Source organism: Myotis daubentonii, chromosome 8, assembly GCF_963259705.1.
Source record: "Myotis daubentonii chromosome 8, mMyoDau2.1, whole genome shotgun sequence".
Classification (NCBI taxonomy): domain Eukaryota; kingdom Metazoa; phylum Chordata; class Mammalia; order Chiroptera; family Vespertilionidae; genus Myotis; species Myotis daubentonii.
The window spans coordinates 17,191,223-17,203,700 of NC_081847.1; the positions used below are offsets into that span (position 1 = coordinate 17,191,223).

At 42.0% G+C, this 12,478-nt stretch overlaps 1 protein-coding gene across 1 annotated transcript in view; it reads right to left on the reverse strand.

Moving 5' to 3' along the window:
- The window catches only part of CFAP61 (cilia and flagella associated protein 61), a 239,479-nt gene that overhangs the window by 92,583 nt on the left and 134,418 nt on the right, over positions 1–12,478 (reverse strand). Inside the window, exon 19 of the mRNA XM_059705429.1 lies at positions 2,939–3,037. Coding sequence (XP_059561412.1) covers positions 2,939–3,037 — 99 coding nt within the window. The remainder of the gene's footprint in view (positions 1–2,938; positions 3,038–12,478) is intronic.

Sequence of the window (12,478 nt, forward strand, 5' to 3'; positions counted from 1 at the left end):
GAACCTCGGAGGTTTTCATAGAGGATTTATCAGGACTCTTATAAGGAGGAGCATCACCATGAACGAACGTTCAGTTACTCGGGCTGATTGTCCAATTAGTGGATTTCTCCTGTTTCCGCTTTCCCCTCTCCTCCCACTGCCTGCCCTTCTGCTGCGTCCCGTCCCTGGCATGCCATTAGCGCCTCCACCAGACGCTGGACAGGGCCCGAGAGCCAAGACAAAAACTGGCTTATGAAAAATATAGTAACAACAAAAATAAATCAAAACACCGGTTAGGGCAGAGTTTAGAATTCGTATTTAAAATGAGGAATTGAAATTATTAAATTTAGGAATGTCGATGCACTTGTTATTTTTTAAACTCTGCGACCAAAGATAATTTCCTTTATTGGAATACGAGGGCCGTTTGAAAGGCAACATCCTCTTTACGTTTCAATGCGCAGTTTCCAGAATGAAGACATGCAGTCACCCGTTCAGAGGCACCGGGCTGTGTTAGTTCCTTTCTACCCACAGCCTGATTGAGATGACTTTCACAGGCACTTTCGGAGGTAACCTTCATCTTCTCCACATTATTTACTGAGCACCTGCTATGTGCCAAGCACTGTCCTACATGCTGGGGGCACATCAGCGAGCAAAGAGGCAAAGGACTCCTGCCGTCGTGAAGTTTACATTGCAGTTAAAGAATCCAGAATATGAAGAAAAAACATCATTTTAAAAGGCAAATTATGTAATATTTAGAAGGATTTCAGTAGCAAGAAGGAATGGAGCAGAGTGAGGAGGATGGAGGGTTGGTTGCAGATGAATGGGTGAGAAGTTGACATTTAAGCAAAGACTTGGAGTGAGAAAAGCAAAGCCCCACAGTGGGGACCTGCCTGCTGTGTTTCAGGAATACTGAGGAGGCTGGAATGGTTAGAGTAGAAAGAACAGGAGCAACAATGGTAGAAGATGAGGCCAGACAAACTATTGAACAGGAATAGATTTTAGGTTGGAGCCTTCCAGGACTTTCTGTGACGATGGGAATGGTCTGCAGCTGTCTGACATGGCAGCTATGAGCCACAGGTGGCTATTGGAGCACTTGCAATATGGCTAGCATAATTGAGAGGCTGAATTTTAAATCTCGTTTAAGCCTAATCAATTTATGTTTTACTTAAAAAAAAGCTTTTATTTTATTTGAGAAATTGACAAACATTTTAACAACAGAATCACCTAAAAACCCCACAATATAGAAATGTTTCTGGCATGATTAAAAAATAATTATTCTGTAACCAATAAAAATGTTGTCATTACTGACTCATCAACCACAGTATTTTATGACAGATGCCTTATTTTTCATGTTAAATAAGTCTTAAAAACCTTTTTGGTAGTTTTGTGGATTCCATAATAACCTCCTTTTTTTTTTTTTAGATAAAATGGAGCATGATAATGCCATTAAAATCAAGATTCATATCTAAAAGCAAACTCCTAATAAGACTTTCCACCAAGACTATCCTACTCCCTCTTTTTTGTATGTTATCACTTTAAAAAACCTTACCTCTAATCAATTTAAACTTAAACAGCCCCATGTGGCTAGGAGCCACCACCTGGGTCAGCTCGGGGGCTGAGGTGGTCTGACACACATTTGCGCAGCATCGTTCTGGCTGCCGTGCTGAGAATGTGGAGAGGCGAGCACACCGGGGGCCCCGGGAGACTTCCCACCCGGCCGCACACAGGTCCCACGCGCTATCTCACCAGCACGGCATTCCTGGTTCTCTCCCACAGCACACCTACCAGGGGCTGGCCAGCCTTGGTCACGCTGAGTGAGTTAAACTGCTTGGGAGACATTTATCAATAACACCAGCATTTCCTGGGAAGCGTGTAAGTTAGAAAGAGGGCAATGAGGGGAGGGGATGTACATGTGCGGATCCTCTACTTTTTGTCAGAACTTACTGTTACACTAATTTTAATAAAAAAGTCCAGCAAGGTTGGCGTATCATATACTTTTCACAGTAAAAAACAACAACACACAAACAAAACCAAAGTCCAGGGAATGAAAACCCCTTTGTGGTAGGGACAGGATCTGAATCTGAATCCACCTGGCTCAAAACCCATGATTTTTTCTTTCTTTCTTTTTTTCTTTTTTTTTTTTTTTAAAAACCACATCCTATTGATGCTCTTAGAAATAAAAAAGTTCATGGTCTGGTAAATGTATTAGGTCAGAATGAGCCTGGTTCTGCTAACAGGAAAGCTGCAGGTTTTCTCAGTTTGCCTCGCTGTTTGAATGCAAAGTAAGCCTTTTTCACAGAGGAAAGAGGATCTCTTTGTCGTGGATTCTAAAATGAATACCCTGAGAGGGAACCATTTCCTTCCTCCTCATTAAAAGCATGTGAGCACTGTTTCTAGAGGCAGGGAGCCTAATCATTCTTGTACCCATGTTTTGCTGCAGGAAATTAAAATTACTGGAAGCTGTGTGATAATGAAGTGGGATTCTGCCGGGGTGCAAACAGCAAAGCTTGTGGAGACTGGCCTGGAAGGTCGTGCCCGGTCAGCCCGGATTAGGAATGGCCTGGGTGGGTGTGAGACCCACCCCCCAGGGAGGTGCCTGACCTTTATCTCTCAACTCTGACCGTGGGGGGCGTTGCCTGGTCTGATGCAAATACAATCGCCAAGCTCCCCTGCTCTACAGTGCCGCTCAGAACCCCACCGCAGACGGTGGCTGGGTCAGGAGGCTCCATCCATGGTTTGGAAGAGGGCACAGGTCTTCCCACAGAAAGAAAAGGGCAGCCCAGTCCTGCCATCCACTCGTCAGCAGGTTCGAACCTGTGTCTCCTAAGTGACATCCGAACTCCAGGAGAGAAGCCCACCACCTGCCTCCTTCCAATCTGAAAACCATTTAGCATAGAAACGACAGCTTAAACATTAGGACATCTAGGCCTCGGAAGGAAAAAGCAAATAGAATGCATACTCGCTTGCTAAAAACTTCCTTTGTTCCGTGCCCAGAAGTTTTTTCCCAGGGAGTCCGTGGGTTGAAATTAGCGTGAGGTTACTGAACTTCAGGTGAGAGCTAGGGAGAAAGAAAAAAATTAAAAATAGAGGTAAAGTACAATTCGGTGGAAGTTTATTCTACATTTGACCCTTGAACAATGTGTGGGTTAGGGTACCAACTCCTCATGAAGTAAAAAATCCACGTGTAACTTAGACGCTCCCAAAACTCAACTACTAATAGCTTGTTACCAATATCGTAAAACAGCCGATTAACATGTATTTTGTATGTTATACGTATTACATACTGTCTATAATAATTAAAGTATAATATGCTAATTAGACCAGACGTCCTTCTGGACGAAGCCAGGGGCTGCGAGGGAAGCCCAGGTCCCAGGTGCCAGAGGGAAGCCGGTGCCAGCAGCCGGGGGAAGGAAGGCCTACTCTTGCATGAATTTTGTGCATCGGGCCTCTAGTATTATTATAATAAAGTAAGCTGAGAAAAGAAGATATTAAGAAAAACATGGAAGAGAAATACCTTTACTGTGTTTACTGAAAAAAAAAATCCACATGGAAGTGGATCTGCACAGTTCACACCTGTGTTGTTCAAGGGGCACTGTGATTCAATTTAACCTCATTTCATGTGTCATCCAATTGTTGAATTGTCTTTGAGCCCAGCATCTCTTTTTGCACAAACCTTCAAACAGAACCGGCCATTAGAATGAAAGAATGAAGATGGCACCAGAGCGGCTAATTACAGAAACTTCACACAGCAGCACTGCAATGACGGACACCACTTCGTTTTTAAAAAAATTGCTTCTCAAAGTAAAACAAACTAAAATCCAAAATTGGGAAGGAGGTACGTTTAGTATGAATTAGTTCAGTTGGAATTCCAGCCTGCTATGAAACTGCTAAGAATCATAACCACCAGGCTAGAATACTGAGTGCATACAGCCAAGTGCTGCCTGTCCCTCATCTAGCCCTTGACACAGTAGCGAGGTCAGTGACAGCATTCTCCTTATTTTGTTATATAGGACGGAGGCAAAGTGATTTGACCAAGACCATGCAGTAGGAAGTCTAGAGGCGGTGTGTGAACCCAGATGTCAGCTCCAGTGTCTTCTCACCTAACCTCTGCCTAACCTCTGCCTCCACTGCCCTGTAGACCCTACATTGTTGACAGGAATCCAAAGATCATCTAATGCCACTGGTCAACATTACCTTTATTACTTGCATATATATGTACATATATATATACACACACATACACACACACATATATACATACAATATATATATGTGTGTGTATATATATATATATATACACACACACACACACACACACACACACATATATAGTGAGGAAAAAGCAGATTTACAGTTGAGTCTGTGAAAGTTGATTTTTGTATTATTATTTCTTATTGTATTATTTTCCATATGACAACTGTAAACCTACCTTTGCCACATCCCATCTGCACCTCAAATCAGAATATCCAAATAAATTTTAGAGAATTCCTGTTAAGAGTAAAACTGCCTCATATTTGCATTAGGCTTTCCAGGGCCTGAGGCACGTGTATGGGCATTATCACAGAGATCAAAATTCACGACAATTTGTGCTAGGGGTGGGCCGGGGGTCAGGGTTCTTATGATCTGTGTTTCATAAAGAAGAAAATCAAGGTTGGAAATGCTGGGTAATATGTTCATGGTCACGAAGCTCATAAGTAGCAGAACCAGAAATGAAAGCCACGCCTTCCGGCTCCAAGTAGAGCCCTCTCCACTCACCTCTGCTGTCCTACAAGCAGTCCTGGGAGTAATGGTAAGTAGGATGCCCAGTACATGGAAGTGGAGGCTTCTGTGCTGCGACTCCCTCCTTCAGTATTGAAAATATTCCTGATGCAAATCTGCCCTCCAGCTAGCATCAGCAAAATTTTCTGGATGAGCTGATCTTTTTTTTTATTATTATTAATATATTTTATTGATTTTTTTACAGAGAGAAAGGGAGAGGGACAGAGAGTTAGGAACATCGATGAGAGAGAAACATCTATCAGTTGCCTCTTGCACACCCCGCAAGGTACATGCCCTTGACTGGATTCAAACCTGGGCTCTTCAGTCCGCAGGCTGACGCTCTGACCACTGAGCCAAACCGGTTAGGGCGAGCTGATCTTTTAAAAGGTTTCAGGATGATGGATGAGAAAGATATATTTTCCTAAAATCTCTTCTTAGTTCACACCTCCCCTTATACCAACCAAATTCAAAAACAAACAAACAAACAAAAAACCCTTCACCAAGTCCGAGGAAAACACCTATCTTCTTCCCCATGAGGAAACTGGGCATTTTCCAGATGTGGAAATGCTATCAATGTACAGACAGCCTGTTAGTACCACTAAAAGCAGGAGTCTTTTGGCGACCACACGGACCAGCCATGTAATAAACTCAACCGCTCCTGACATTTAAAAACAGCTAAATATTATGAAAGGTTTTGCCCTAAAGTCTCTAAGGATGTGTGTCATTTAAGAATAAATATTCTTATTTGATACAAAGAAAACCAAGCACATCTTATCCTCTAATAATAATAAAATTTTTGAATACGTTCAAATAACACAAAGGTCACAATTAACCCCAGCTGCTTATGGCTGCCAGTTTGCAAATGCACACTGACGACAGGCCTCCGACTTATTACCATTTCACCGAAAATGCAAGTAATAATACATGTTTATACTTGCATGCAGTTAAAATTTATTTTGGCTTTGGTGCCTATGTGATGGAAATGTGGTTTATGTTGTACTAATAAAACAGGTTTATATGCAGGACCCTCTTAAAGTTCTGTGGGAGAAAAAGGCTTAATAATTATCCAGCTACATCTTTTACTACAAAGACTAATCCCCTTGGTACTGAATAATTTGAATGATCTAACAACACACGGATAAAATAGCTTGTAAATTGCCAAATTACCACTCTGTAGTATCCTGAATTATGCCATTATGCAATTAAAGATTTCACCAAAAGACTTGGGGTGGGGGGCGGGGGGAGTATTTTCTGGATTTGTATCTTTTGAAGGAACCAGCTTTCGCCCAGCCAGACTGGCTCAGTTTGTGGTCATCTTGTGCACCGAAAGGTTGCCAGTTCAATTCCCGGTCAGGTCACATACTTGGGTTGCAGATTCGATTCCCAGTCAGGGCACGTACAGAAGACAGCCAATTGATGTTTTTCTCTGTCCTTTCCTCTCTCTAACCATGTCCTCAGATGAGGATTAAAAAAAAAAAAAAAGAAAGAACCTGCTTTTTGTTTCTTTTCCTTAGGTTTAGCCAAATTGGTTTTGTATTCTTCATTGTGGCTGTCTGGTCCTTTATTCAATCTTCAGTGTCACCACTTTAACCTTTCTTGTTCTCCCTACCATTCCCCTTCCACATTCTCAAGCAAGAACATCTCCCACACCATAAACAACAACACAAAACAGAGAACAGCCACCAGGCAACCCCCTCCCTTGTTCCCCTCTTGCCACATCCTGAGCATTGCCACCCACAACATATTCTTCCATCCCTCCTGGTTCAGAAAACAGGTATCTCCCCTTAACCCCGTTATTCTTCATGTTCCTCTCCCACCTCTCCCTGTAACTCAACCAGCAAATTTCTCTTACAACTGTACTCAAGAAACCTGGAAGTAACCAGTCCACTGCTGTTAAGGGGGAGCCATGATGTCAACAGAGGCCATGACCCTGCTTCTCCTACATCCAAGGTGGCTCCTAGAGCTCCAGCCATCACACCCTACACCCACATTACAGGCAGAAGGAGGAGGAAAGGGTAGAAAGGATTGCCCATTAAGGAGGTTTCCTTAAAATTTCACATGACATTTTGGCTCACATTGCCAAACCTCAGTGATACAGCCACATGCAGCACCAAGGGTCACTGGAAAATGTGGTTTCTCAAAGAGGAACACAGTGGTTTTTCTCAGAACCACAATGCCTAGGGTTCTGTTATCACGGACAAAGTGCAGAATGAATTCTGGAAGGCTACTAGAAGTCTCTACTCATGTTGACTCATGAAGGAAGAGTGGGTGGGTTGAGGGAAGATCCTGGTATCAGTCAGAGTCCAGGCTGGAAACAGAGGGCCATTCCACAACCTTTGACAAAATGAAGGCATGTGTACGGTTCTGAGAACCAATAAGGGATGAGGAGTCACACAGGGGCTAGCAACAGTGAGATGCCATTAGTGATTCGGATCATAAAGAGCAAGGGATGGAGGAAATGGGGGCAGTCGGGCCCATGGAGGAGGCCCCACGCAGGAGGTGCAGCCATAGCACATGCTCCCACGACAACACTGTCATGAGGTTCTCTTTTATGATGGCTTTTTTCCCCCCATCTCCTCCTTTGCCCATTTATTTCTCACAAGCTTCCCAGTCTTTTTTGTTAAACTGAAATTATTGGGATGACACTGGTTCACAAAACCATATAGGCTTCAAATATACAACTCAATAAAATATCATCTACACACTGCAGCATGTGCCCATTGCCCCAAGCAAGGTCTCTTTCTGTCCGAAGTTCTCTCCCACCCCCTTTGCCCACCTCCACCTACCCCCAATCCCCTTTGCTCTCTGGCTATCATCACACTGTTGACTGAGTCTATGAGTTAAGTATGTATGTTTTTTGGCTAATCCCTTCACCTTCTTTCATCCATTACCCCACTTTCCCTCCCCTCTGATAGCTGTCAGTCTATTCCATGTACCCATGCCTCTGTTTTCATTCGTTTGTCAGTTTATTTGGTTTATTAGATTCCAAATATAAGTGAGATCATATGGTATTTGTCTTCCTCTGATTGGCTTATTTTATTTAGCACAATAATCTCCAGGTGCACCCATGTCGTCACAAAGGGCAAGAGTTCCTTCTTTTTTTACAGCCACATAAGATTCTATTGTGTAAATGTAACACAGCTTTTTTATCCACTCATCTACCGATGGGCACTTGGGCTTTTTCCAGATCTTGGCTATTGTAAATAATACTGCAATGAACATAGGGGTGCATGTGCATATAGTCCTTCAAATAGTGTTTTGGGATATCAGGATATACTCTCAGAAGAGGGATCGCTGGGTCAAAAGGAAGTTCTGTCCTAACCGGTTTGGCTCAGTGGATAGAGCGTTGGCCTGCAGACTCAAGGGTCCTAGGTTCGATTCTGGTCAAGGGCATGTACCTTGGTTGCGGGAACATACCCAGTAGGGAGTGTGCAGGAGGCAGCTGATCAATGTTTCTAACTCTCTATCCCTCTCCCTTCCTCTCTGCAAAAAATCAATAAAATATATTTTTTTTTTAAAAAAAGGAAGTTCCATTTTTAGTTTTTGAGGAAACTCCATAATGCCTTACACAGAGGCTGTATGAGTCTGCATTCCCACCAACAGTGCACGAGGGTTCCTTTTTCTCTACGTCCTCTCCAGCACTTGCTGTTTGTTGATTTATTCATGATAGCCATTCTGGCAGGTGTGAGGTGATAACTCATTGTGGTTTTAATTTGTGCTTCTCTGATGATTAGTGATGTTGAACATTTTTTCATATGTCTGTTGGCCATCTGTATGTCCTCTTTGGAGAAGTGTCTATTCAGGTCCTTTCCCCATTTTTAAATAGGGTTGTCTGTCTTCCTGGTGTTGAGCTGTATACTTTTTTTTTAATATATTTCAGAGGTTAATCCCTTATCACATGTATCATTGGCAAGTATGTTCTCCCATACACTGGGTTCCCTCTTCATTTTGTTGATGGCATCCTTTGCTGTGCAAAAACCTTTTAGAGTGATATAGTCAGACTTATCATTTTTGCCTTTGTTTCCCTTGTTCAAAGGGATAAATCAGCAAAAATACTGTTCCAACAGATTCCTGAGATTTTACTGCTTACGTTTTCTTCTAGGATTTTTATGGTTTCACATCTTACATGTAAGTCTTTTTATCAATTTTGAGTTTATTCTTGTTTATAAGTTGGTAGCCTAGTTTCTTTTCTTTTTCTTTTTTTTTTTTTTTTTGCATATACATGTCCAATTTTCCCAACACCATTTATTGGAGACTGTCTTTACTCCACTGTATGCTCTTGTCTCCTTTGTGAAATATTAACTGAACATAATGGCATGGGTTGATTTCTGGGCTCTCTGTTCTGTTCCATTAACCTGTATCCTATTCTTATGCCAGTACCAGGCTGTTTTGATTGCAATGGTCTTGTAGTATAGTTTTATATCAGATAGTATGATACCTCCAACTTTGTTCTTCTTTATCAAGATTGCTGAAGCTATCCAGGGACTCTTTAGTTCCATGTAAATTTTTGGAATATTTGTTTTAGATCTGTGAAACATGCCATTGGTATTTTAATAGGAATCACATTGAATTTATAAATTGATTTGGGTAGCATAGACATTTTAATGATGTTAATTCTTCCAGCCCAGGTACACAGAATATACTTCCACTTGTTTGTATCTTTCTCAATTCCTTTCTTCAATGTCCTGTAGTTTTCTGAGTACAGGTCCTTTACCTCCTTGGTTAAATTTATTCCTAGATACCTTCTTTTTTGTTGTTGTTGTAATAGTAAGTGGGATTGTTTCCTTAATTTCTCTTTCTGATAGTTCATTATTGGTGTATAAAAATACCACCAATTTCTCAATATTAATTTTGTATCCTGATACTTTACTGAATTCAGCTATCAATTATGGTAGTTTTTTGGTGGAGTCTTTAGGGTTTCTATGTATTAACATAATGTCATCCGTGAATGATGACAGTTTTACTTCCTCCCTTCCAATTTGGATGCCTTTAACTTCTTCTTCTTCTAGTCTGATTGTTGTGGCTAGGACTTCCAATACTATGTTGAATAAGAGTGGTGAAAGTGGACATCCCTGTCTTGTTCCTATTTTTAGGGAAAATGGTTTTAGTTTTTGCCCATTGAGTATGATGTTGGCTGTAGGTTTGTCATATATGACCTTAATTACATTGACAGATGTTCCCTTAATTCTCACTTTGCTGAGAGTTTGTATCATAAATGGGTGCTGGTTTTTATCAAATTCTTTTTCTTTGTCTACTGATAGGATCATGTGATTTTTTTATCCTTAATTTTGTTTATGTGCTGCACCATGTTTATTGATTTGTGAATATTGTAACAACCTTGCATCCCCAGAATAAATCCCTCTTGATTTTTTAAATGCATTTCTGGATTCGATTTGCTAATATTATGTTGAGGATTTTACCATCTATATTCATCAGGGATATTCGACTATAATTTTCTTTCTTTGTAGTCTTTACCCTTTATCTGGTTTTGAATTAGGATAAAGCTGGCCTTGTAAAAATAGTTTCGGAATCTTCACTCCTTTTGCATTCTTTGGAATAGTTTGAGAAGAATAGGTATTAGTTCTTGTTTGAATGTTTGGTAAAATTTGCCTGTGAAGCCATGTGGTCCAAGACTTTTGTTTGCTGGGAATTTTTTATTTTATTTTATTACTACTTCAATTTCATTATTTGTATTTGGTCTACTCTAATTTTCTGATTCTTTCTGATTATGTTTTGGAAGAGTGTGTTTCTGGGAATTGGTCCATTTTGCCCAGGTTGTCCAATTTGTTGGCATACAGTTGTTCACAATATTTTCTTACTATTCTTTATATTTCTGTGATGTCAGTTGTTACTTTGCATTCATTTTTGTTTCATTTATTTGGGTCCTCTCTGTTTGTTTCTTGATGAGTCTGGTTAAAAGTTCATCCATCTTGTTTATATTTTCAAAGAACCAGTTCTTTGTTTCATTGATCTTTTTTATTTTACTACTTTGTGTCTCTGTGTCATTTATTTCCAGTCTGATCTTCATTATTTCCTCTCTTCTACTTACTCTGGGCCTTGTTCTTTCCCCCATTCTTTCAGGTGTCAGGTTAGATTGTTTATTTGAGATTATTCTTGCTTCTTAAGGTTGGCCTATTATGCTATGAACTTCCCTCTCAAAACTGATGTTTCTGTGTCCCATGGATTTGGGCTTGTTGTGTGTTCATTTTCATTTGTTTCCACTAATCTTTTGATCCCAGTGGGCAGGGTATCAGGGACTTGGCAGGGAATATCCAAACAGACTCCCATTGGTGCCTGCAAGCAGGAGCGCTGGCATTTTCTTCCTCCTTCTGGGGCTGAGCTCAGAGGGGAGAGAGGAGTTACCCCTCCGGCAATGTAGTCACACACCCCAGCACCTGCCCCTCTGTTTCCCAGACAAAAGCTTCCCCGACAGTCATGCTCCAAAAGTCCCAGCTCTGAGAGGCACTCTGGTTCCCCTGTGCAGCTGAACTAAGCAGGACAGGGCTGGCCAAGTGATTCAACAGGTGGTGGAGGGGTGCTGGCTGTGCATGCGAGGTTGGGGAGACCGGCCCTCTTTCCAAAGCCACACAGTTAGTCACTGTCTGAGTCTCAGCCAAGAGCCTCCCCAGAAAAAGAGGGCCCCCAAATTCACTGCTGGGTGCAGTCAGAAGACCCCTCCGCAAGACTGAGCATGGCAGAGTGGCCTTGCCAGCAGTCAGGAAAGGGGCAGTGCACTCCCCAGGCTGGTGCTGGAACAGCAGGAGTGATCCTTCCTAGGGAGGTGGCATCTGGGTTTCCCAGGTGGACTGAATCCCCACTGATTTTCACCTCCAGATGCTATGCGGCTCCTCTTCTCCTCTCTGTTGCTCTGGTTTGGGAATCCCTGCATGGGATTGAGACTTCACGCTTCTGGGGAGAGACAGTGTTGCAGCCACGATATCCCTCTGGCTTCTCAGCTGCCATGCGTGGATTCAGGGACCAGCCCTGTCTGCGGTTCTACCCTTCTTACCAGTCTCTATGTGGCTTCTTCTGTAAATCCTTGGTTATAATATTTCAGTTTAACTAGCCTTTGGTTTGTTATTCAGGTTGACTGCTTTATAATGTAGCTATAAATCTGGTTTGGGGCTGGGGGCAGGTAAGTGCAGCTTCCACCTACTTTACAGCCATCTTGGAATCCTACCAAGTTTCCCTGTCTTCATGTCTGTCTCCCTGGATGATATTTTTACCATCATGACTTCATCTTACATTGACATTGTAGCTTTCTTCTGAGCTTGAAACCCAATTTCCAAATGCCTATCTGTCCTAACAGGGCTGCTTCACGGGCCTCTCAAATGCAGTGTTCCAAACAAAGGTCTTGTAGCTCCACTCCATTCTTCCTTTATTTCCATAAAAGGCATGACCAACTAACCGCCATCCACGTTCAGAATTTGGGAGCTAATTCAGACTCCTATCCTCTTTCTCACTTCCCCAAACTGGTCCACCATGTCCAGTTACTTTTACCTTCTCCACATCCTTTCAAAGCCTCCCTCCTGCCATTTCCAGGACATATTAGCTTAGCTCATATTCTTGCCTAGAGAAATAGTCTGAGGGTTAGTCTCTCTGGCACAAGTCTTTCTCTCTCCCTTGCCCATCTTCCACACAACTACTGGAAACCACTTTTTAAATTAAATCCGATCTCAGTCATTCCTGGTTTTTAAAGTCACCTTGTTTGCTCACCATATTGACAGCAGCAGAGCAGAGC